Genomic DNA, 25,755 nt, shown 5'->3' with positions numbered 1-25,755 from the left:
GACACACGTTCGTGATAGATTCCTTACCGTAGAATTACACCCCGGCGTCAGACTGGATCCGGAAAGTTTTCGTCAGCAGTACCCCTGCGCGTCAGTAGGTGTCGTTGTGCAGCGCCGCGTACGTCATTGTCGTCTTAGTCGCCGAGATGACGTCGCTGGAGCTAATTAGACACCGACGTCTGCTTAAGCACAGATCCGGAGAGAGCGGTACCCCCAGTCACTTTTTGACTGAGTTATTTTTTGGGACTTTTGTCTGTTTTTTGAGTCTTTGACTCCTGGTGTATAGGGATGCCAGGTTTTAAGTCCTGCGCGGCTTGTCCCCGCACGATGTCGGTGACGGACCCGCACCGTGAGTGTCTCTACTGCCTGGGGCACGACCACGACTCCGAGTCGTGCCCCGACTGTCGGGCCATGGCTCTGAAAACTTTGCTTGAGCAGTCTCGAAGTTGCTGGAGGCCTGGGAGTCGGCTCGGCGCCGTTCAAAATCCCGGTCCCGTGGGAGGTCGAGGGACTGGTCACAGAGCCACCACCACCATCGTTCGACGAAGTCTTCGCACTCAGTCAGGTAAGGCGAAGCACAAGAAGTCGAAGAAGCGACGCCGCTCTTCGCCTTCCCCTAGCCTGTTGCGCGACATGGCTGAGGGTGCGGGTGGTGCCACCCCCGCGGCTCCAGCGGAGCCTGCACAGTTGCCGACGGCCTACCCGTGCTTACCGGGTCCGTCGGCGACCCCGGCCCAGTTAAAGAACTTACTGGAAGCTATGGCCCGCCTTTTTGGCTCATCGGGCCCCGCCGGAACACCTTGCGGGTCCGACTGGGGGTCCTCGCTCTTTTTTCGTCGACGGCTCTAGTCTCGATGCCGCGAGACCCCCTTGGATCCATGCATGGATCCTAGCCGATGTCGGGTGGCTGCGTAAAACCTACATCGACGTCTACGGCATCGCCACCGGCTTCGGCCGGCTCAATGGCCGACGCCATCCCTGGCTACCACCCCGACGTGACCGGTGTCGATCGACGCCGATGGGGAATTTCTATCCCTTTATCCATCCGCCTCCCTCTTTTGCCCGGCAGGTTGGGGAGGACTGGGAGGGGTCTGAGGATCCTCTCGCAGCCCAGTGCGAGCTAGACCCGGACTGGGAAGAGGAATTGGAGGATGCAGGTGACCTGGATTTTACTCCGTAACCTGGCACACTGTCTCCTTCTACCGAGGCTACAGAGGAGGGTGGTACATATTTTGTGGTATTGCGTAGGGCTGCCGAGGCTCTCCACCTTGAGCTCCCTACAGTGGCCGTCAGGACTAACCTCCTGACAGAAGTGCTTCAGCTGGCATCTTCCTCTACAGAACCGCTGCTGCCTTTTAATGACACACTTTCGGACGTTCTTTTGGGCACCTGGTCCAGGCCCAACACAGGGGCTCCTTTGGATAGGAACGTGGCCCGACGCCACCGCCCGGCCCCGGGTGACCCCATTTTCCTCTCCCAACACGCTACTCCTGAGAGCTTGGTTGTCCAGGCCTCTGCGTCCCCAAGCGCATTCCCTTCTGCACCACCGGACAGGAAATGCAAGAAACTGAAACAGTTTGGGAAGAAAACTTTTACTTCCGCCAGTTCAGGGCTGCGGTCTGTGAACATCGCATGCCTCTTGGGCCATTATTCTCAATCTGTGTGGGACACGGTTGCGCAGGTGCTGCCTCAGTGTCCGGAGGAGGCCCGGACGGTGCTCTCCCAAGCTATTGCTGAGGGGAGAGACGCACTCGCACAATTCGTTGTGGCCTTGACACCGCCGACTCGCTGGACAGGGCGATTTCCACGACAGTGATGCTGCACCACCACGCCTAGCTGAGGACAACCAGCTTTTCAGGGGATGTCCAGAACAGTTTGATGGACATGCCCTTTGATGGCACTCACCTTCTAGGCACAAGGCGGATAGTGCGTTGGAGCGTTTTAAGGACTCATGGGGTATGTCCAAGTCCTTGGGCCTTTCGGCCATGCGCACTCATTCCGCGTCTGCTTTTCGCTCCTTTCGTGGCCAAGGAAGGGGCGCCCAAGCACGTTCGTTTCAGAGCCACAGGCCTGCGCAGCAACAGTCTGAGTGCAGCCGCGGACGTGGGACCCGCAGAGGTGGGTCACGGGGCCAGCGGGCATGTCAGTCCACCACCTCACCTGCAGCCACTACCTCCAAAACTTCCTAGTCCGGTGTTTCAGGCCCACCAAACGCCAATGGGTGGCAGGATTCGCCATCACCTCCACCTCTGGCGCACCATCACCTCGGACAGGTGGGTTTTGTAGATAGTCCAGAGGGGTTGCTCCCTCCCCTTTCGAGACTACCCCTCCAGCCATGCTGCCACAGTGCCACCGCATGTCGGGAGATCACTTGACACTTCTCCAGCAGGAAGTTACGGCCCTCTTGGCCAAGGGGCCATCGAGCGCGTTCCAATGCCAGAAGTAGGTTGTGGTTGTTACTCCCACTACTTCTTGGTTCCAAAGAAGGACAAGGGCCTGCGTCCCATCTTAGACCTTCGGAACGTCAATCGCTTCCTCCGGAAGGAGAAGTTCAAGATGCTCACACTTGCTGAGGTCTTGTCTGCCCTAGACCCGCAAGACTGGATGGTAGCATTGGACTTGCAGGACGCTTATTTTCATATCCCCGTCCTGCTGGCCCACCGACGTTACCTACGGTTCACGGTAGGCCACAAGCACTTTCAGTTCACTGTGCTCCCCTTTGGCCTTACCAGTGCCCCTCGGGTGTTCACGAAAGAGATGGTGGTGGTTGCAGCTCATCTGCGCAGATCAGGGGTTTCAGTCTTCCCCCTATCTCGACGGCTGGTTGTTGAAGGCGGGCTCGCCCCAGGCAATAGTCTCCCTCCTCCAGACTACGGCAGGCCTCCTGCATTTGCTGGGGTTCTCCATCAACGTGCCGAAGTTGCACCTGATTCCCTCTCAGAAGCTCCTCTTTATCGGAGCGGTTCTGGACACGGCGCAGTTTCGGGTTTATCCTTCCGAGCAGCGAGTCTGGGACATTCCTGCTATGATTCCGATATTTCAGCCCTTGTCCTGGGTTTCGGTCAGGATGACCTTGAGGCTGCTGGGTTTCATGGTCTCCTGCATCCTGCTGACCAATCATGCCAGATGGCATATGCCGGCTCTGCAGTGCGACCTGAAGTTTCAGTGGGCGCAGAATCATTGGGACCAGTCCGAGCACGCCTAGATCTCGGAGTGCACTGCATAGCAGTTGCAGTTGTGGCTCACAAACCAACATTGGGTCAGCGGCGGATCCCATCTCCCTTCCCCAACCGTAGCACACAGTGGTGCCGGATGCGTCCCTCCAGGGATGAGGCGGCCATATGGGAGAGGCGGAGATCAGAGGTCTCTGGCGATCTCCAGGCTCCATATCAACCTTCTTGAGCTCCGGGCGATCCTACTTGCACTGAAGGCATTCCTTCCCCCTGTCAAGGGGAAAGTAGTGCAGGTGTTCACAGACAACACCACCGCCATGTGGTATTGCAACAAGCAAGGCGGGGTGTGGTCGTGGACCCTGAGTCAGGAGGCTCTGCACCTCTAGACATGGCTGGAACTTCAAGGCATTTCCTTGACGGTTCAACACTTGGCAGGTTCTTTGAACGCCAGGGTGGACGAACTCAGCTGCAGGTGCATTATGGATCACGAATGGCGTCTTCACTCGTAAGTGGCGCAAGGTCTCTTACAACAGTGGGGAGAACCTTGGTTGGATCTATTCGCCACCGAAGAGAACGTGCAATGTCATCTCTTCTGCGTGTTGGCATTTCCAAGGCTGCACTCGCTCGGCGACGCTTTTCATCACGATTGGAGCTGCGGTCTATAGTACACCTTTCCACCTATACCACTTCTACCCAGAGTGCTGAAGAAGATCAGGCGCGACCGGGGCCCAAGTCATTCTTGTGGCCCTGGACTGGGCTCGAAGAGTTTGGTATCCTGAGCTACGCAGTATAAGCATGGATCCCCCTATCCGACTACCTCTTCGGGAGGATCTTCTGTCGCAGCAGCAGGGGACGGTCCTCCACTCGAACCTGTCCAGCCTCCACCTACATTTGTGGAGATTGAGCGGTGACCGTTGATTCCATTTCACTTGCCTCCTGAAGTCTGTGATATCATTCTGGCAGTCAGGCGTCCCTTCACTAAATTGGTATACGCCTGCAGGTGGAACAAATTTGTAGCATGGTGCACAGCAGAGGCTGTGGATCCCCTTTCTGCCCCTCTTTCAGAAGTCCTTTTGTTTCTTCTTTCTCTGGCACAGAAGGGCTCTGCTCTGGACACTATTAAGGGCTACCTTTCTGCAATTTCGGCCTTTCTCAGGCTTCCTGATCAGCCCTCTCTTTTCAAGTCCCCTGTTGTAAATAGATTTCTCAAAGGCATTACACACCTTTTCCCTCCTATTCTGTTTGGAATGCCACAGTGGGACTTGAATCTGGTTCTTACTTATTTGATGTGTGCTCCTTTTGAGGCACTTGACAACTGTCCTCTTCGTTTATTGACTTTAAAGACTGCTTTACTGCTTGCTATCCCCTCCGCTAGGCGCGTGAGTGAGCTCCAGGTTTGCAGACCCACCACCGGGGTTGGTGTTGCTGGGGTGTCCATTCTAAGGTAAAGAATCTATCACTAACGTGTTTCTTTCAGATGAACAAGTTACTTACCTTCGGTAACGATATATCTGAAAGAAACATTAGTTAGTGATGGATTCCTTACCGCCCCACCCATCCTTCCCGTTCTGCGAACTGATTTCTAGAGTTAAGGTCATCCCTTCCAGGGCCCTAGTTTCAATGCACCAGTGATCAGTATCTTGCATGGCTCTGCTTTCCTGGCACGGAAAGTCGTGTACAGAACTGACGTCAGCGTGCGTCTAAGTGGCTCCAGCGACGTCATCTCGGCGACTACGACGCCAACGATGTACGCGGAGCCCCACGACGACGCCTACCGACGCGCAGGGGCACTGCTGACGAAAACTTTACGGATCCAGTCTGACGTCTGGGGGTAATTCTAAGGTAAGGAATCTATCACTAACTAATGTTTCTTACAGATCTATCGTTACCGAAGGTAAGTAACTTGTTCTTTGCGAGAAGAGCACAAATTAGCTACCATCTGTTGGCTGATTGCAACTAGGCCATAGCAGGCCGAGCCCGCGTTGCAATCAGTCAATCAACACCTTTGCTTTTCCCGCATTTTTAGTCATGGCAGTTCCTGAACATTTCACCAAGCTTCCCCCTAGAGCCTTCTACTGGCGCTGCACTTTAGCACAGTGGCAGAGCTCACTTGCCAGGCCGGTCAAGTAGGCCTGACAACTGGCTTGCCCTGAAAGAAATTGACTCGCCATTTAATTTTTCGAGCCTTGCCAAACTATTCCATCAGTCACTGGAACAGCTGAAATGTTAACAAGGGACAAGTCTCTTCAGTGTATGCGATGAAGAATGAGGGGCCAACACCCCGTCAACCAGCTCTGTAGCAGAACGTTCTGGGAGGTAATGGCCGTTGAGCAGTGGAAAAAAAAGTCACAAATCCAATCCACAGAAACAAGGAAACCAAGGAAAGTATAATTTAGATATATTTCCAAGGACCGACTAGATAAGTGTGTTTTACCCATTAAGTAAAAACACAAATCCGTTCAGTAGGCGTGTACAAAACAGAAGAACTTTCTGAAGAACAATTATCCTGGTCCATATAGTACCCGGAGGCACCCAATTGGAAAAACTGGCATCTCTGACCCAGCAGCAGGACCTGAAAAAGCCAACTCGGAGGACCTCCAGACAGAGTAGATCACTTAGATATTCATAAAACAGTATTTCAGGACAATTAACTACTGTTTCTGATATTCTCTTGGTGGAGGACAACCGAATATGAATATGAATATCTAAGTGATCTACTCTGTCTGGAGGAGCTACGCGGGTGTCCACAGTTTCAACTGGTATAAATGTATCATGTGACTCTGGGCAATTGCTTGTTTAATCTTCCCGATGGCCCCCAGGCCAAAAGGCAGCGTGTTTATATAGTAACATGTGCAAAGGAAAATATGGCCTACAACGTGCACAGTTAGGCTAACATAGGGAAAACTATAATGGGCCGTGCAGGAAACACACAACACTGCCTGCTGTCTTTCGCAATTTCCAGCAGTGCAACGCTGCAACGCTGCTTGTACTTCACCTTCACTATTCACTTTTATTGCTTGAAGGCATCCTCAGAAAATCTAGTGACTTTTTTGGCCATTGTTGCTCACTGTCGCAGGAGATGGAAGCCATGCAATCAGACCTTGCAGTGCTTCTCTTGAACATGTAACACACACTGTAAAGGTTAGGTAAAAAAAACATACACATATAACTGACCCTTGGCATATTGTAGCTAATCTGCCCTTCCAATCCAATTCTGCTTGAATTGTTATTCCGATATTTAAAATTAAAAACGTGCTACAAGAGAAACTTAATAGTGCTTTATTTGACCACAGTCCTTTTCTAGGCTGCTCCCACTTGATTCTGTTCCATCAACTCAAGTTTGGGGAGAACCAGAGCTCTGTCTGGAAAGGAACCAACATAGTTGTGATGTGAAAAAGTTCCCACTTGCTAGCCCCTATTTTCCTACTATAATGCTATGTTTAAGTATATTACCTTCTGTCCATGTGGTGAGCTTATTTTCTTGTGCATGTAATGGTACCAAAACAGTGTTTCTTGCTGGAGGTCTTGTTCCAGACTCTTGTTGAAAAGTCAGTAGCCTACTCTATTCGCTGATGGCATCTCTGGCTCCCGGAAAGTCTTACATGCCACAGCTCTGTGGCAGTGTAGCCACACCCAGAGACTATAAATGTAGCCCAGAGGTTGTGCTGATGTGTGCAATGGCCCAGGTGGGCTCACAGTGGAGTGGAGTCTGATTGGCTTTGCTGGGCCGTGTACGTTGCCAGTGAGCGTGTAGACTGTCAGTAGCTTGCCTGCCCTCTTGAATGTCTATTACTCTTACAGCACAGAGTGTAAACTCACTCAGCCTGCTTGGAAGGACACATCTGTCCACTATCTTGGCTTAGCTGATTGATGACTGGGTGCTGCTGAGTTGGAATATCCTGTAAGTGAGGGAAAAGAGGAAGTCTGTGCTACTGGAAACAGAGGTCTCATGCTTCCCTTCCTGGCCTCTTTTTTTCCTCCTTGATATCACTCCCTCTCGATCAGTTAGACTGATTTTCTTTGACAGAGCCCACCACTAAGGACAAACACTGTGAGGAGAGGGGAAGAAAGAATGGTTCACAGGTCTTAAGAGCTGATAATTTATTCACCTTTGTCATTCCAACCGAGTGTGCTGAGGCAAAGGTCCCTGGAAGTTGTTGATTCGAACCTGCAGCTTATCAGTTCACTTCCCCTCCTCTTTGTCTCACTTCCCTCTCCTCTAACTATACTTACCAAATGCAGGAGACTTGAGATGCTACTGAGGGATATCAAACTGATGTAGCCTTGCGGTGGAAATTCCAGAATGGGCTAAGGCCACATTTAGCGTTCTCACTATTGTCATACTATGGTTGTGCAGAATTACTTAAACGTAAAGGTTTGTCAACTTACATTTAAGTCTAAGAGCAATGTATATCACTGGTGCTCTCTTCTGAAACCAGGACCCCACCCTTTGAAAAATAATTGTGCACCTTCTTACTTTTAAAGATTGCGTTGCCATACTTCCCGCTACTTTAATTCAGTTCCCACTCTTACTGGAAATCGAGCCAGAGGTGTGAATTACAGGGTTCTCTTCTTAGCTCACCATGGGAGCATTGCAACATGGCACTTTCTCTCCTTTGAAGAAGTGTGGAATTGGCTGAAATAGTGGCAAACAGCAGCCGGCTAGGACGTGCAGACTCTGGAAGAAGGATGAAAGTGTTGAGTCATTAAAAGATGCTTCCCAGATGCCAAGCTCATGATGTGGGAAGGAAAAACCGTGATGAACTGAACAGGAGTTTGTCCATTTTTGTTGCTCTAGCCAGTGTTTCTAAGATGGAGGCCTACTCAGCAACTGGGATTAGACCATGATACGTCCTCACTAGTCTAATTCATTTCTTGGATGTCCTAGAAATTGAGGTCATCTTGATTATGCGAATAGGTGAGATACTTTCATCTGAGTCAAATGCAGCATTTACAAACTGAATGAAAAAGTTAGTTACCTTTGGTAACTATCTTTCTGGTGGATATTCTACATGCAGATTCCTCACATATAGAATTATCCTAGGCATCAGACTGGAACCAGAAACTTCAAAGCTCTCATGTTGCTGGTAGAGGGTGCTAGCTACGTTTCAGAGCTGGAAGTGGCGTCATAGGACGTCGCTTGAAGCGATTTAGCGCCCAATCCGTCATAATGACTAAAGTTTCCATTCATTTTTTCCTAACTTTCAAGGTACATATACGGATTGAAATCGAAGATTAGAGTAGCACCTAAATAGATTTGGGATCTTATTAACTTTCCCTATAACACATCCATCAAACGGGGAACTGAGCGGGTTGGTGAGGAATCTGCAGGTACATGGAGTATCCACCAGAAAGATCGTTTACGCAGTTAACTTTTCTTCTGATGGCTACTCCTACCCCTTCATGCCCGCACCGTGCCCAACGTAGAGCTGGTCATCCAGTCGTATGTCCTTAGTACGATCCAAGTAGTAGTTGACCTCCCTCCTAGACTCCAACCTATGCAACTGCTTCTCCTTCTTAGCAGGATGGAGTGGGGTTCAAAAGTGGGGAGTGTTATGAACTGACCAAAGGGAAGGAAGTCACCACTTTCAGCAGGTCGTGGTTCACAATGCCAACTTGTCATTGAAGAAACGAGTAAAGGGTGGACAGGAACCAAGAGCATGTAACTCTCGTCTACCTGGCTGAAGTAATAGCCACCAAAAAACAGCTTTGAAAGTTGACATCCTTTAAAGAGCAGTTGTGCAGGGGCTAAAACAGAGTCCCCATAAGAAAAGCCGAAACCAAATTAAGTTCCCATTAATGTACAACAAAGTTGGAGGATACATATTTGTCAACCTCTTTTAAAAAACGCTTAGCAGGGATTTTTAAAAAAAAATTCTTTTTATTAATACAGCCAAAGAAAATGGTCATTGTGTTACAGTTTCTCAATCGGAGCAGGGAATTTTTAAAGGGGTGACTGATCTGATAGACAATGCAGCCGAATACCCCTTGACAATACCTATTGCATAAGACTACATGGTGTCCTTGGACTTTCAGGATTCATATTTTCATATACCTGATCTGCAGTCTCAATGGTGTTACTTGTAGTTCAACATGGAACAAAAACACTTTGTTTGCTATGCTCCCCTTCAGCCTTAACTCAACCCCTAGAGTGTTCACAAAAGCAATGGTGGTGGTCGCTGCGTAGCTTCATTGGTTGCTGCTCATCATCAGAGGACTGGTATCTTGATGACTAGCTCCTGAAGATGCATTTGTTGGTGCCAGTAGTGGACCACCTTCAGGCGACTGCCATCCTCTTGACATCATTTGGGTTATGCATCAAGGTCCCAGTGGGCTAAACATCAAGGCAGACTTTCTGACACCATATTATTCTTGGAGCTCAGAATCATCAGTAGTGGATGACTGAAACCCACCTGACCTGCGGCAGGCTACTCTACCTCCCACACCCACAGCTCATGGTGGTCACAGATGTGCCACTACTCAGTTGAGGGGCCACCTAGGAGAGCTAGAGATCAGACGCCTCTGGTCTATTGTGGTAAGATGACTCTATAGCGACCTGACCTAAGAGCTTTCCTGTTCTGTCAAGATGAGGCTGATTCATGTTTTCATGGAGACCACTACCGCCATGTAGTATTCCGGTATGCAGGGCATAGTGGGGTGCTGGCTTCTGTATTTGAAGGCTTTACTGGAAGTGACTGAAGCAACAGAACATCTTTCTGGTCACCCACCATCTAGCGGGGTCCTGGTTGACAGAGCAGACAAGCTGAGCAGGTGTTGCTGCCGGACGAGTGGCATTTCCACCTCAAGGTGCTGCATTGCGTCTTCAATCAATGGAGGTGCCCCTGAAAAGACCCATTGGCCACTGCTGAGAACACGCACTTTCATGTTGAGTTTCCTGTAAGGCACTTGCTAGGAGATACATTTTGGCTGAAATGGAACCCAGAACTACTGTATACATAACCTCCACTAACATTCTTGCATCATGTACTAAAGGACGGGGGCCACTTCACATTACTTTTCCCATACTGGGCTAGGAGAGTGTGATACCTAGAAATTCTGGCCCTGAATATTTCCCCCTTCAATATGGCTGTCACTTTGAGAGGACCTCATGTCTCAGCAGAAGTGCGGGCCCTCCTCCCGTATCTAAACAACCTACACCTCTATGGGTGTAGATTGAATAGCGGCAGTTAAATGTATTTAATTTGACAACTGAGGTTATCCCTGCTGTCAGATGCTGTTTTGCAAAGTCCATCCACCTTGGGCGCTGTGATAAATTTGTCTGGATTACTGATATAAACTTTAAGATGTCCTTTTGTTTGTCCTTTTTAGGCCCAGCAAGATCTTCCTGTTGATACAGTAAAATGTGACTTGTCGGCCCTCATTTCTTGGCCATTTTCTTTTTACTCTATCAGCTGTCTTCGCATGCTGCGTTTCATTGTATATTGTTATCTGCTTACACTTATACTCACTTTGGCTGTTCTCCTGCATTTGTATATCGCTATGTTTGCTTTTCCAGTTGTACAGTGCTTTGGTTTCCGAAAGGATCATTTTCTTTGTTTATTTTTCCTGATCTACAGCGCTTTAGTTCCCGAAGGGGTCACTTGTATATGCTCTCTGTTTGCCGCCATGTTGTACAGGGCTCTGATACCCGAAAGGGTCATGTTCGCGCTATATAAAAATAAATAAATCAAAAGTTTATCATGTTTCCCACCAAACCATTTGTTATACAGCAATGGGACCTCAACTTGGTTTTGACATTCATGATGTGCACACCCTTTGAGACTATGCACAGTTTCTCCTTGAGGCTCTTGATATCGAAAGTGTATTACCATTCTATCTGCACTCCTCGTGAGTGGACTGCAGGCGCTGTCAGTATAACCACCCTAATGCACGTTATTTCCAGACAGGTTAGCGCTAAGAATAGGGCAGCTTTCATTCCTAAAGTCATGGCACTTTTCCATGTTGGGCAATCGATCACTTTGCCAGCATTATTTGCTCAATCTCATCATCGTTAAGCTATTATGTCGGCTGCCCTAAAGACCATCGAATAGACGATCAGCTTTTCATTGGGTTTTCAAGTGAAACGGAAGGCAAAAAAAGAGGACCCTATCCAGGTCTGTTACTTCAAGCTCTGCCATACACTGATCAAAACGCAGCCCCCTGAATGTCTTGCGAGCCCCTTCCACCAGGCCCAAAGCTGCTACAAGACATTTGCGCGAAGGGTGCCTGCTCCTGACTTTAGTCAGACTGCATATGTTCACAAGACACTACTGTCTTGATAGCCAGGTCTTTAAGCCCACTCCAAAGACAGTCCAACTTTCTAAAGCTCTGTTTTATTATTTTTTCAAAAGGCGAGGAATCTGTGGTTAGTAGTATTCATCAAGTTACTTACCTTTGTAAACACTCTCTATGGCGGATGCTCTCTCTAACAGCACCTTCCTCACAGTCCTTCTACCTCCACATTCTAAAGAGTAGCAGCGCTAACATTTAAACATTTTTTTTTTTTAAAGTTCGAGCTCAGCGCACTGTCAGAAAGAATTGTTCTGCTCGTTATATTTGTGGGAACAGAAAGCGAAAGACAAACTGATGTCAGCATGCAGGGATGGTGCTTATTTGCGTCTCGACTTAGGCACTTCCTGGGTGGCGCATAGCCAACACGGTGCTGCACGGAAGCACTGTTTATATTTTCCAGATCTAGTCTGGCGCCTGAGGATATTCAAAAGGTGAGGAATCTGCGCTTGGCTTATGCACTAGAAGGAGCATTACTGTAGGAAAGTAAAATGTTCTTGCAGCATTTTTCCCAGGGATACAGCCTTTTATTTCTGGCACTGTAATTGAGCTACCCACAATTGAGGAGCAGGGTTACAGACGTGTTTTGTCATTGCTTACCTTTATTATCCAAACAGCTCCTCGTATCATTTAACATGGTGCGATATAGTTAAGAAGGTGTGATATGTACCTATATTGCTTACTTGACCGCTCATTTCTCTCTACACATCACTACATTCACAACAAATTTGTGTCCTGTCATTATCCTGGCATAGCGAAGTGCCATTTTCAGTTTTAAACTTAATATGATGCTTGTAGGTTCCGTATCTTAATTGTGGAGGTAAGGTCATGTATTCAGTGGTTACAGAATAATCCAATAAGAGCTAGGCTTAAATGTACTCCGCCTATGGACTGTTTTGTCATTTGGCGTACAGAACATAAATGTCCATAAGCCTGTTGTTTAAAAACAAATGCATATTCCTCTGAGCTAACATTTTTTTGTTCTTTTTCACAGGATGCATGCAGGGTATGATTACATACCTTCCCGAGCTCATCCCACACCTAATTCAGTGCCTGGCTGATAAAAAGGCTCTTGTGCGTTCCATTACATGCTGGACTTTAAGCCGCTATGCACACTGGGTTGTTAGTCAACCCCCAGATACATATTTGAAGCCATTAATGACAGAGCTGCTTAAACGTATTCTAGACGGCAACAAGAGAGTACAGGAAGCTGCCTGCAGGTATGTTGAAACCTAATTGAGGTTGTTTAGTTTTGAATTTTGCAACAAGCAGACAGCAGCAACCATATCATTCGTCAAATTTTCGTGATTAATTTTATTTGAAAATGTTATTTGTTTGCAAATCTTTTACCTTCAGATGGCTGTGCTGTATAGAAAAATCTTACTTGTTCTAAATATTTATTTATGATGGAGATTTCTAACTGCAGATCCCTCACCTTTTGAATATTCCACAAGCATCAGACAGGATCTGGAAGCTTTTGAGCAGTACCACTGCTTAATAGGCGGTGGTGCCGTGTGGCTGTGCTCCGACGCAGTCACGCTCCAGAAGTGACATGCGGGGCCCAATATGGGTGCCACTCCACACGCTGACATCCAATCCCTTTTGTTCTGCACCACCAGACACATCTCGTCTCTTTGAGGCAGTATTTCAACCAAGATTTTACAGAATGCACTGGAAATGTCACCTCCCCATACTACAGAATTCAAACCCTGTATTGATTGTTGCAATCAAATGTCTGTGACAGATTTTCATCAGGATTGCCTATGATGCCGGAGGTCGAGCCATGACTCAAAGACCTGCAATGTCTGCACACCGATTAACTCGAAAGCCATATGAGACACGAGGTGAAGCTGTACGTTTAAGGCATCGGAAGTCTCCATGTTGGTCTGTCTTGGTCCTGTTCCCGGTCTATGAGCCGCAGGAGTCGATTAAAAGGTCAACCATCTTTGGGTAAGTTGACGATTAAAATATAAAAATCCAAATGGAACTCTACCCTTTCTTGCCGCCCTCAAAAGGCTTAGAAGGTGCGAGGATGGTCCCATGTCTCGATCTTGCTCATGAAGCTGGTCTATGTCTGGGCCCATACCAAAAATTGTCCTGGCAGAACCCGAGATTACTGGGCTGTTGTGTCGCTGAAACTGATCCAAGCATTCAGTGTGGTCATATTTCGACTCTTCAGATTCCTTCCGTCTCCCTCAGGCACACCGAGGGGTCCCATGGAACCGATATGCTCTCCATCTGGGCTTCTGCTGGCGGCTCGCCCTCCGCGCCAGTTGGACCTTTTGAACCAGTCACTGGACCTTTTCCTGTACCCATTCTATCTCCGCGACCAAAGGCACTTTCTTGAACATTAATGCCATGCCCAATTCATTAATGCCAGAGAACGAGGTCCGTATTGTGCTCTCCGACTTAGAGTCCGGTTTCTGACGAACCACAGACTTGTGCCTTCGAACCGTTTTGTCTCCCTCCTCTAGACAGGGACTGCACGTCACATTCGCTGTTCATCACCGATTCCTGTAAAGACTATGATGCTGGTGATAACATTGGCCAACCCTGCCACGAGTAAAACTAGTATGATGTCCAGGATACCAGCGTCCTGGAGCGTCTCCTGATTTGTCCTCATCTTTCCTCCAGGCCCTGCCACTGAAGACAGTGCTTTCCTTGGTATAGTCATGTGGAAGGCAGCTGGAGTTCTTGACCTAAGACTACCAACTCCTTCAGCTGAGGCAGACCAATACTGATCCCCTGCTGCCTTAAAGGCACTGACCAACACTCTGGTCAAATCCTTGTTCTGGCCCTCCAGTAAAAAGCCAGATAGAGAGGCACCACCACCCTGCCCCCAGATGACCCTGTCTCTGTGTCTCAGCACACCTCTCCTGCAAGTTAGTGATGCAAGCTTCTACTAGTCGGATGATCCCTAACACTTTCCTGACTACTTCCCCAGATAGGACATTTTAGAGGTAGAGATCTTCGGGATGAGGTTATTCTCCTCTCAAGTTTGTCCCTCCGGTCTCTGAATGCTAGCTGCCTTCTGGGCTAATACTCAGGCGCCCTATGGGATTCAGTTGCTCAGATCCTCCCAGGTATACCCGAAGGTCTTCTCCCCATACTAACCCAGGCCATTCAGGATGGCTGTGACGCTGCCAATTTTGATTCCCTACGAATTGGACACCACAGAATCGACTCCATCAGATGAGCAGTTGGCACTAGCCTTACAATCTTCTGCCATGCGGTGATGTCCATTCATCCCTTGTGCAGATGCCACTTGATGGAACCTGTCGTTTTTGGGGCATCCACTCTTGAACTTCAAAGAGAGCAGGGCCACAGCACGCTCCTTGGCCTCTCTGCTCTGCCACGGCAACCGCATCCGCCTTTTCATTCCTTACCACGACTTAGGCAGAGAAACTCTGTACAGGCAGCTGCTTCATCCCCAGCAGGGTGCCCAGTCCTTTCGTGGTTGAGGCCATGGCACCCACTGGCCCATGGTCATGAAGACCACAGCAGTCAGTCCACCGCCCCACCTACAAACCCTTTAGCTTGCCCTTAGTGGAGCACAGCAGCAGGATCCATAGCTTTTTACCAGTTGGGTTGAACATCAGACAGGTGGATCCTCCAAATTGTACAGAAGGGGTATGTCCTACCCTTCCTGGTTGCTCAGCCGCACTTCCACCATCTCCGGAACAACTGTCCTCCTTACGGCAGGAAGGGCACACCTTTTTGGCCAAAGGGGCTATTGGACACCGGAATTAGAAGTGGGTTGTGGTTGCTATTCTTGCTACTTCTTGGTGCCAAAGAAGGATGGATGTCTTCTGATTTTAGACCTGCGACTTCTCGTTGTCTTCCTCTTAAGATGCTTACCCTGGCCCAGGTCTCGTCTGCCCTCTACTGTGAAGACTGGATGGTGGTGTTCGAGAATAAATGCTGAAGGGGCGGTGTCCAGGGCAGTTGGAATTTCAAGGGGAGTAAGACGGGAGCGTTTTAGCTCCACTTTTATTTATTTTATACATAAATGATCTTCACTCATTTTTACTTGCTACCCCCCCGATGTGCCCAAAGTTAAGGTATCCTTCTTTCCCTCACTGTTGTATGCTGACGATGCAGTTTTAATGCCACATACCTGACGGGCCTTATGACAGTTACTGTACAGATTTGAAAATGTTATGAAATCCCTGGATTTACCCGCCAATTTTAATAAATCTTACACAATGACCTGTGGGCCAAATAAATTGAACCTGAACACACTTAAGGTGGGGGAGGCCTCTCTAGAATGCACTCGCAATTTCTCATATCTGGGAATAAGGTATACAGATAATGGTTCATGGTCTGAACATTTTACATAGAGCAGCCATAAATTTTCAAGAGCGTTTAACTGGCTGCTTATCTCGCCACCGCCAAGGAAGGGAGGAGCCATTCTCTCTCTTCTGCAGTTAAAAAATACATTGAAGACCAACAGCCACATACGGGGCAGAGATATGGGACATTAATAAGTGTAATTCTATTCAAGTGGAAGAGAACCGGTTTTACAGAATAGTTGCTGTTCTCATTTACTTATCTAATTTTATTTCCCATAGTGAATTGAATATCCCCTATATTGAGGATTGCATATACGCCCGACCTCCACTTTTATGGCTCGCACTATGGAGGAATACGCAGGCAAATCTCACTATATATATATATGATATTATTGGAGACTGTCTCGCATGTGAAAAAGGCAAGAGTATGTCATGGCTGGAAACCGTGGAATCTTGTCTACGGAAAGTAGGTTACCAACACTTATTTGAAAACCCGAAAGGATTGCCAACCGTTAGTAAAAAGGAGCTTCAAATGGCCCTGTATAAATCTCTCAATGTTGACAGAATGGCAACTGAGGTTTTCAAGTCAAGCGTAGCAGCATGTATGAATTTAGGAGTAGACATATTGCTGGTGATGTATTTAACAAAGGCTATGGGGCAATGGGAGAGTTTTGTTGTTTCGATTAAGGGCTGACACTGTGAAATAAATGCTTTGCTTCCCCTTAGGATTTCCGAAAAATTTGGAGTCCACCCCCTGTCCATGAAATGGCAGTTCAAGCCAATCACTGTTACACTTTTTATTCTTTTGTGGTTTTTACTCTATTTACACTAAAAGAATCTTACTTCCCCCAATTAAAAGGTTTGCCACCAATGACTATAGAGCAGTATATAGGAAGTTGCTTCAACTCACTGATGACAAGAGCATTTTTTCTGTGGGAATGTTCTTGAAAATTGCAGTTCAGCCATGTATGTCAATGAATACAGACTAGCAGCGGACTATAGTTGGTTTAAAGTACATGGTCAGGAATTTTAATCATAATATTTTATATAGTATGTTAGTTTTTTTTAATGTTTTGTGGGATTTTAAAATGTATTTTTAAGGACACCTCAGTAGCACAAAAGTTAAACCTGAACTGTATATGTGTGGGTTGTGTCAGGTTGTTTTAATTATTAACACGGCGGACCATCTAGTAGGTTTTTGTTTTTAGGTTTAAAGCGCCCGCACTGCCCAACTCAAAATTCTCACATTTTGCTATTGGGAACGGGCACTGAGAAATGAAATATTGTTTTAAAATGTTGCTTTTTTTACTGTGTACTTTTATGGTTTCCCCTGTGTAAACCGAATAAAGATAATAAATGAACTGGTTGGTGGTGTTAGGTTTGCAGGACTCCTATTTCCATATACCTGTCCTGAGGGCCAGTCTGTGATAACTGCGGTTCGTTGTGGGGCAGGATCATTTTCAGCTCACTCTGCTCCCCACCAGTGTTCCTTGGGTGTTCATGAAAGTGATGGTGGTGGCAGCATATCTTGGAAGATCAAGGATCCTAGTCTTCCTCTACTTAAATGACTGGCTGTTGAAGGCGGATTCGCCCCAATCGGTCATTGACCACCTCCAGACTACGACGAAGCTCATGTCATCTTTAGGTTTCACTATCAACATGCTATAGACAGATCTGATTTCTTCTCAGATGCTCCCCTTCATCAGAGCTATTCACTGAACAGTTTTAAGCCTCCCTTGGCCCCCCACCTCCAAAAACGAAAGTCCTGGACATTCAGGCTAGGATACCAATATTTCCATCTCTGTCCTGCATTTTAGTGAGGTCTACTCGGAGGATGCTAGCATATGCAACCTCTGCAATTAGATCTGTTGTCTCAGTGGGCCCAACATCAAGGGCACCTCTGCAACCACAACCAGATTTCGGCAGAGACTGCAAATAACTACTATGGTGTTTGCTGGATTCGGTCAGCTGCAAACCCTCTCTACCCATCCCAGAGCTGACAGTAGTGAACAAATGGTCTTTCCTGGTTTGGGGGAGACATTAGGGGAGAGGTGGAGATCAGAGATCTCTGGTCTTCGGTGGAGTCTCTGCTCCCTAGCGACCTTCTGGACCTGAGGGCCTTCTGCTTGGCATTGAGAGCCTTCCTTTCGTCTAGCAAAGGCTGGTGCAGGTGCTTACAGATACCACCACCGCCCTGTGGTATTGCAACAAGCAGGGTGTGTAATAAGTTCCATCTTAGGCGCATTGTAGTTCTCCCTTATGTTAGCCAACCTGCACGTTTTAGGCCGTATTTGCATTTTACATGACACGCAACACATTTATTTTTGTACCATTCTATTATTTTAGAAATAGGCTGCACATCTTACTATTATTCAGCCCTTCTTCTTGAGGTATAGTCTAAACATATGGTACACGGTCGAACAACAGTGCTCTGTTTTTCTTTGCTCTGTAAAGCAACATCTCATAGCATTTAGATATAAGAGCACAGTTGCTGTTTTTCAGAAAGGTACTTATCATACATACGTAGACGTGCCCTTTGAAAAACAGAAGGGTTCATGCAGAGGGGAAAGGTCTTGGAACGGGCGCATCAAACTTGTGTAAACAGTGTTCGAGGCATGTGTACTGTAGATACACGTGCTTTGCATACTCCTGCCATCTAGTGTTCAGTCCGGATGTTTGCAAGTTGTTTTTCTTTGAAGACGTCTTTCCTAGTCACGAGGTAATGTGACTCCTCCTTTCGGTGATAATGCGCTTGAGCGTTGACTTCATTGTTAGATTGTTTTCTTTCCGCCATCGGGTTTGGACATGGTTTGTGGCACTCCGGTTCGAGACCATTCTTCGGGATCCCCTCGGCGCGCAACACGTACCCTCGTCGGTATTGTTTTTGTTTTGTACGTTTTCCTTTATTCCCACGTGTCGAAAAAAAAAAAGAGAAAACTCCATCTTTGATCCAGAGGACGTCGTGGGCAGCCTTTGGGCCTAGCTGTTTCTTTCAACTTCCACTCCGTCTTAATCGTCTAATCTACCACTGATGGAACGGACTCTGTTTGAATTCTGTCCCTGGCGCCACACCAAGTATCCTCGCACGAACCTGCACGAAGTCTTCAACCTGTGTCTTTCACCAGAGCACAAGGAGGATGATTGTGACACTTGTTGATAATTTCGATCATAAAAGACTTGGCGGGATCGTCAAGCTCGACGAACGGACATGCAGAGACAAAACATTGAGAACACCCCGGATATCTTCGGAGAAGGTACAGATCAAGAGGAGATGGAAGCATTGACAGCGGAGGAGGAAGACCTCTCCATTCATGAATCTGACTCCAAGCTCGACCGACAGTCCGAAACCTGTTCTTATTCAAAGGTAACACCTCAGATCCCAATAGTTCCTATTATAAAACACACACAACCCACTTCCCCCAAGAATTTCTATAGCGGAGGCTACAGAGGGAACAACTTCAAAGGTAGAGGAAGAGGTACCCCAACACGTACCACTCCACCCCTCTCAAAACAAGTGACTTGCCTACCATTCCCTCCAATCATCTAACTGTAACACCTATCGGGGGAAGACTACAGTACTTTCTTCCCACTTGGTACGTAATAACTACAGACAAGTGGGTATTACAAATTATCCAACATGGTTATTGTCTGGAACTCACCAGCGATCCTCCCAACATTCCACCCTGCAGTCTTCGGCTGTCATTACAACGCTTACAGCTACTCAAACAGGAGGTACAAGCTCTATTAGCAAAAGAAGCTATAGAACTTGTTCCACTACAATACCAAGATTTAGGAGTATATTCACTGTATTTCCTAATTCTCACAAAGGAAGTATCTCTATGACCAATATTAGATCCAAGGCCCCTAAATCTGTATATACTATCGGAGCATTTTCACATGGTCACCCTCCAACAAGTGCTTCCACTGTTACAGCAATGCAACTTTATGTCTAAACTTAACCTAAATGACCCATACTTTCATATTCCAATCCGTCCAGCACATTGCAAATACTTCAGATTTGTGATAGCAGGAAAGCACTACCAATTCAAAGTACTTCCATTCGGAGTGACTACTGCACCCAGAGTATTCACAAAATGTCTCGCAGTAATAGCAACTCATCTACGAAGACCGCAAATCCATGTCTTCCCGTACCTAGATGATTGGTTCATCAAAACACAGGAAAGGTGTTTATAACACACTCAGTCTACAAAAAACCTTCTTCATCAATTGGGATTTACAGTAAATGCGCAAAAATCCCATCTTCAACCCTCACAACTGCAAACATACCTGGAAGCAACAATCAATACCCATACAGCTCTAGCTTCTCCCATTGTAGCTAGAATTCAAAATTTCCAAATGATCTTGGGGCAGTTTCAGTTAAACCAGCACCTACCAGTAAAGACTTTCATGCAGTTGTTTGGGATGATGGCATCTTGTATTCACATAGTACCTCGTGGGGTTGCACATGCACCCCCTTCAGGAATGTCTAGAACGACAGTGGATATCCGGCACAAGGTCAATTAACGGATCTAGTGTTGGTAGACAGCTGCACTCATCACTCTCTGCAATGGTGGAACACACAAAATGTATCAAAAGGGCGGCCTTTAATCGACCCCATTCCACAAGTTATTCTATAAAAAGCAGACGCATCTTTAACAGGTTGGGACATGCATGTCCAACACCTGACAAGGGTTTAAGGGAAAATAAACTGAAAAGTCTCCTCATAAATTACTTGGAGCATTAAAAGCATTTCAACCTCATCTATTAGGGAAAGTTGTCTTAGTCCAAACGGACAATATGGCAGCGATGTACTATTTACAAAAGCGGGGGGGTGGGGGGGGGGGGGGAGACGCACACACTTTACAGCTATCGCGCCTCTCGAAGACCATTTGGCATTGGGCAATACATCACAGAATTCATCTCCTAGCAGAACACCTTCCAGGAACACAAAACCAGGATTCTGCAACAAGTGCACAAATGGGAACTTCATCCCAAAGTGCTCCTTCCGTATTTCCAAAAATGGGGATTCCCAGACATAGATCTCTTTTCCACTGCAGAGAACTAAAAAAGGCCCAAACTTCGCCTCCATATTCCCACAACATCTATCCAAAGGCAAAGCCTTATGGATGAACTGGCCAGGTATATTTTGCTTACGCTTTTCCTCCTCTCCTTCCATTCCTGGTTCGGAAACTCAGGCAGACATCACTCACACGGATTCTAGTGGCTCCCACATGGGCTCGGTGGATAGTCAAATGCATTCAAACTTGTTATATTAAAGCTAAAAGAACTTTAACTATTCCTCCTAAAGCACAGTCTACTCGTAAAATAGGAGCATCTGTGACTTTTAGGTAACTTCCCCATAGCTGAGATATGAAAGGCAGCTACATGGTCCACACCACACACATTTACTAAACATTAGCACGACAACAAGCTAATGTAGTACAGGCAGTGCTAAGGACACTCTTTCAGACAACTGCAACATCCACTGGTTAGCCACCGCTTTGGGGAGTGCTGCTATATAGTCTATGCAAAGCATGTGTATCTACAGCACAGATGCCTCAAACGGATTATGTTACTTACCCTGTAAGCATTTGCTCTTGGCATGTAGAGCTGTAGATTCACATGCACCCTTCCTCCTCCCTGGACACCTATGGTTGTTGCAGTTTGTGATACTTATTCATATTTCTTATGCAGGGTCCTCTTTATTTACACTACTTTACTCCCTTCTCACCCTCTTGCGGGAATACAATCTAACAATGGAGTCGATGCCCATGCGCAATATCACCGAAAGGAGTCACCTTAACTCGTGACTAGGAAAGCCTTCTTCGAAGAAAAACATCTTGCAAACATCCTGACCCAACACTAGATGCAAAGCATATGAATCTACAGCTCTACATGCCAAGAACAGGTGCTTCCAGGATATGAAACATAATCCATGCACCTACTGTGATGCAACTACCCAACTACAATATCAGATATGGAGTTCAGTTCTAATCCCAGAGATCACGGATATATTTTGTGCTCGCGTAGTGAGGGTAGGCTTAGACAAATATATCTGTTACCATGATAGGACTTTTATTGTATACAGTTTGCTCGTCATGCTAATTGCTCTGCTCATGTTTTCTAATCACAGCAGAACTGCTTCTTAATAGACGTTAGTTTCAATAAGTATTGTAAACTTTCCTATTGCCTTTTTTTTGTTCATTATGGACATTCATCAGTGGGATAGCGAAACGTGATGATCTGTTTCCACGGTTCCCTTGGGGACTGGAGTGTTCTAGGTTGCCAATTCACTTGTCACTCTGGAAGGTTAGGAGTGCAAGTGAGACACTATGAACTAGTCTGATTTAGGCCCATAGGTACTGATGTGGTATGGTGACTCAGTCCCTACATTCTTATGTCCTTTGGTCCCAGGCATAGTTCTGTTTCCAAGCAGAATCCCTGCGACAGGTATAATTGGGTTCTCGGAGGCACTATGCCTCTGGAAATCTGCTTTTCCTGGTGGTGAACCACCTGGTAGCCTCTTTGAAGGCAGATGAGCACAGCTGTCTAAACCTAGATGGTCGCTTGTGGCTGTTACTCCCAGAGGTGGTACAAGGTATCTTAAACAAATAGGGAAGGAGAACCGTGTCTTGATCTAGTCAACACCACCGAGAACGCACAATGTCAGCAGTTCTGTGTGTTGGCGTTTCTGAGACGTCTCTCGTTAAGGGACACGTTCTGCCTGGAGTGGAACTCTGGATTCCTGTATGTCTTCCTGCCGATACCTCTTTTGCCCAGTGTTCTGAAGAAGGTCCAGAACAACTGGGCCCCAGTCATCTGACTGGCCCTAGAATAGGCACTGAGAGTATGGTATCGAGCTTCTGGGGTTGAGCATGTGTCCACCGATCAGGCAGCACCTCCTGGAGGACCTGCTGTTGCACCAACAGGGCAGGGTTCTGCACCTGGCTCTTCGCAATCTCCACCTTCATGCTTCGAGATTGAGCAACTGCAGCTGAACATCTTCTACCTTCTTTAGAGGTGTTTGATGCCATCTTGGCAGCCAGATGTCCCTTGACAATAACTGTATATACTTGTTGTTGGGACAGTTTTGTTGTGTGCTTCGGAACACAGCAGATTAGACCCCTCTAAGCCAAGTAATCTGATATTCTGTCTTTTTTCACTCGCCCGTCAAGGTTGGCAACAGTCAAAAAATGACTTCTCGGCCTTTTTTGGTTGACCTGCAGTCACTGTTTACATCACCGGTTGTTTCGCACTTTTGAAAGTCCTGCAATACGTGTTTCTTCCCTCTCCCTTTATCATGTCAAAGCTGGACCTCAACATGGTCCTCAAATATTTAATGTGTAGCCCCTTTCAGCCTCTTTACAGCTGCTCTTTATGGCTTCTCACTCTCAATACAGTGTTCCTCATCGCCATAACTTTGGCACAGCAAGTGAGTGGGCTCCAAGCTCTCTGCTTCAATGTGCTGAACAGCACCATCTTCCCAGACAAACTGGTTATGTGGACACGAGCATTCTTTGTGCATAAAGTTGTGACACTATTCGACATTGGCCTAACCATCACCCTACAGGCCTTCTCTGCTCTACCTCACCCCTCTAAGGAGGGGAAGAGACTCCGTCGCTTGGACTCCAAAAAAGCTCGGAGCTTTTACATCCATCATACCAGAGAACACCGGGTGGACAATAAGCTGTTTGTGGGGTTCGCTGGAGCCAAAAAGGTATGAGTGTGCAGAAAAGGACTTCTGCCGGATCATACATCAAGATCTGCTACGCATTGGCTAAAGAGCATTGCAAAAAAAGGCTGCAAGCTGATTTCACCAAGGCTGAAGCTGATAGCACTAAGTTGACACACATTTCCTGTCCTGGCCATCTGCCAGGCAGCTACGTAGGCGTCACGCCATTCATGAAGCACTACTGTCTGGAAATCTAGGTTTGCCGAAAGAGGCATTTTGCCTGCCTGGTCCTACAGGACTTTTTGATTTGAGCAAATGCACAGACCCTCCTGCAAATAGGCACTGGTCTGGCATCTATTTAAAAGATGAGGAATCTGCGGTTAGACTTTTCTATCAGAACAAGTTGCTTACCTTTGGTAACAATGTTTCTGGTACAGTCTGTCTAATCACAGGTTCCTCACTGACCCTCCCATCCTCTCTGTTCAGTGAATTGGACTCTATTCATTAATAAGATCCTAAGTCTAGGAATGTGCACACTAGTAAAGCCTATTTTCTGTTGGAGGCTCTGCTTCTGGGGCATGGACAGCCTTGAAAGCAACTGACGTCCGCATGTGGAGTGGCACCTTTATCGGCCCTGCATGTAATTACTGAACTGGTGACTGTGTGGAGCCGCACGGCAACACGTACTGATACTGCTCAAAAGTTTCCAGATCCAGCCTGACGCCTAGGGAATATTCAGAAGGTGAGGAATCTGCTGTTAGATAGTCTCTACCAGAAAGAGTGTTGGAAAAGGTGAGGAACTTGTATATATCCTGTACACTATTGGGGCTAGAAGAGTATATGCACGGTCATCTGTTTGACTTCCCTATAGTCAGTGGGTCGTGCTGCTGTAAAAAAAAAAAAATGTTGGGTGTGTGAATAGTTCTAGATGTGGAAATGGCAGTAATATTTATAAACTTAAATTCTACATCATAAGATCCTAATTAATAGTATAAATCATATTCCTGTATGAACCAATTTCAAATATGAGGTTTTTTTCAAATGCATAAAAATAAGAAACTACTTTGGGAGGAGCCTAGCGCTTGACCAAGATGGCCGCGTGAGCTCTGAGCTCCCGAGACCCTCGCGCCCTCCGTCGACTATCCTGTCTCTAATCCTGTCTGCATGCATGGCATCGTGTAGATGACTTGTCAGGGAGGCGATTGATGCTACCCGAGGTCGGATCGCCCACCGGGAACCGGAGTTATGCATGGCGGAAGATTGCGGCCTATCTCCGAGGGATGTCAGGGGCTGGAGTTGGCAGGATGCCCGACCTCTAGTTGAACAACAGCGGCCAGGCGAGGTGTGAACTGTCGGATGGAGGTCCCCGTCCTTTCACTTTCACTTTCTCTCCCTTTGTCTGCCCTGCCCCTGGAGAGCTCTTGGTGGCTTTATTTTCCTTTGGACGCTCTACATGCTACTCTGGCGGCCCACTGCAGACCTGATCACTCCTGATTCCTCTTGCTGAGAGAGGGCCGTCTTATCGGAATCGAACTGCTTGGTGCCATCCATGTCGGGCAAAGCAGAGGTGGATCGGCTGAAGCCTAAGTCTACCAGGCGGGGAGCCTATTCTCAAGCTAATAATATGGACCGCTATGCTCTGCAGAAGGGGTCACCGAGTGGGTCGAGCCAGTCGCCGGATACCCAGAAGGCGGTCTCGCCCTTGGCCCCGGAGCTCTCGCTGCAGGGTGTCATGGGGGCGCTTGAGGGGATGCAGACCTCGATTGGGAGACAATTTGATGCCCTGGCGCATAAAGTGGATACCATCTTGGTGGACGTTAACCTGATCCGCGCAGATTTGGGCAAAACCAACGAACGGGTTAAAACCCTGGACCTCAAGACCACGGGCCTCGCCGATGAGGTTTCGGAACTGCAGACCGAGGTTCGTAAGCTGAGGACCGAGAGTGATCTCGCCGCCCGTCGGCTGGAGGACTTTGAGAGCCGGGCCAGGCGCAACAACATGCGCGTTATCGGGGTCCCGGAGTCCTCGGATGAGGCTTCGGTTGACCTGCTCGTGGAGGACTTGGTGCTTAACCATCTGCAGCCTAAGGGTCTTGGGAAGTTCTTCGCGGTTGAAAGGGCCCACAGAGTGCCGGGTGGGAAGCCCAGGGTGGGAGCCCCGCCGAGGCCGATCGTCGCCCGGCTCTTTCATTTTCGAGATCGGGACGCTATCCTGCAAGCATCGAGGGTAACGGGCCCGGTCCCCTTCCAGAACGCGTCGGTGAATTTCTATCCTGATTTCACCCAGCAGGTGCAGAGGCAGAGACAGGGCTTTCTGGGAGTGAAGAGG

General features: G+C 47.5%; 1 protein-coding gene across 1 annotated transcript in view; it reads left to right on the top strand.

Annotated features, from left to right (window-relative positions):
• Positions 1-25,755, top strand: part of TNPO1 (transportin 1) — a 1,554,860-nt gene that overhangs the window by 896,244 nt on the left and 632,861 nt on the right. Inside the window, exon 12 of the mRNA XM_085632345.1 lies at positions 12,457-12,682. Coding sequence (XP_085488471.1) covers positions 12,457-12,682 — 226 coding nt within the window. The remainder of the gene's footprint in view (positions 1-12,456; positions 12,683-25,755) is intronic.

The sequence above is a fragment of the Triturus cristatus genome, chromosome 2_1, assembly GCF_964204655.1.
Source record: "Triturus cristatus chromosome 2_1, aTriCri1.1, whole genome shotgun sequence".
Taxonomy (NCBI): Eukaryota; Metazoa; Chordata; class Amphibia; order Caudata; family Salamandridae; genus Triturus; species Triturus cristatus.
This window is presented reverse-complemented; position numbering and strand designations above follow the sequence as displayed.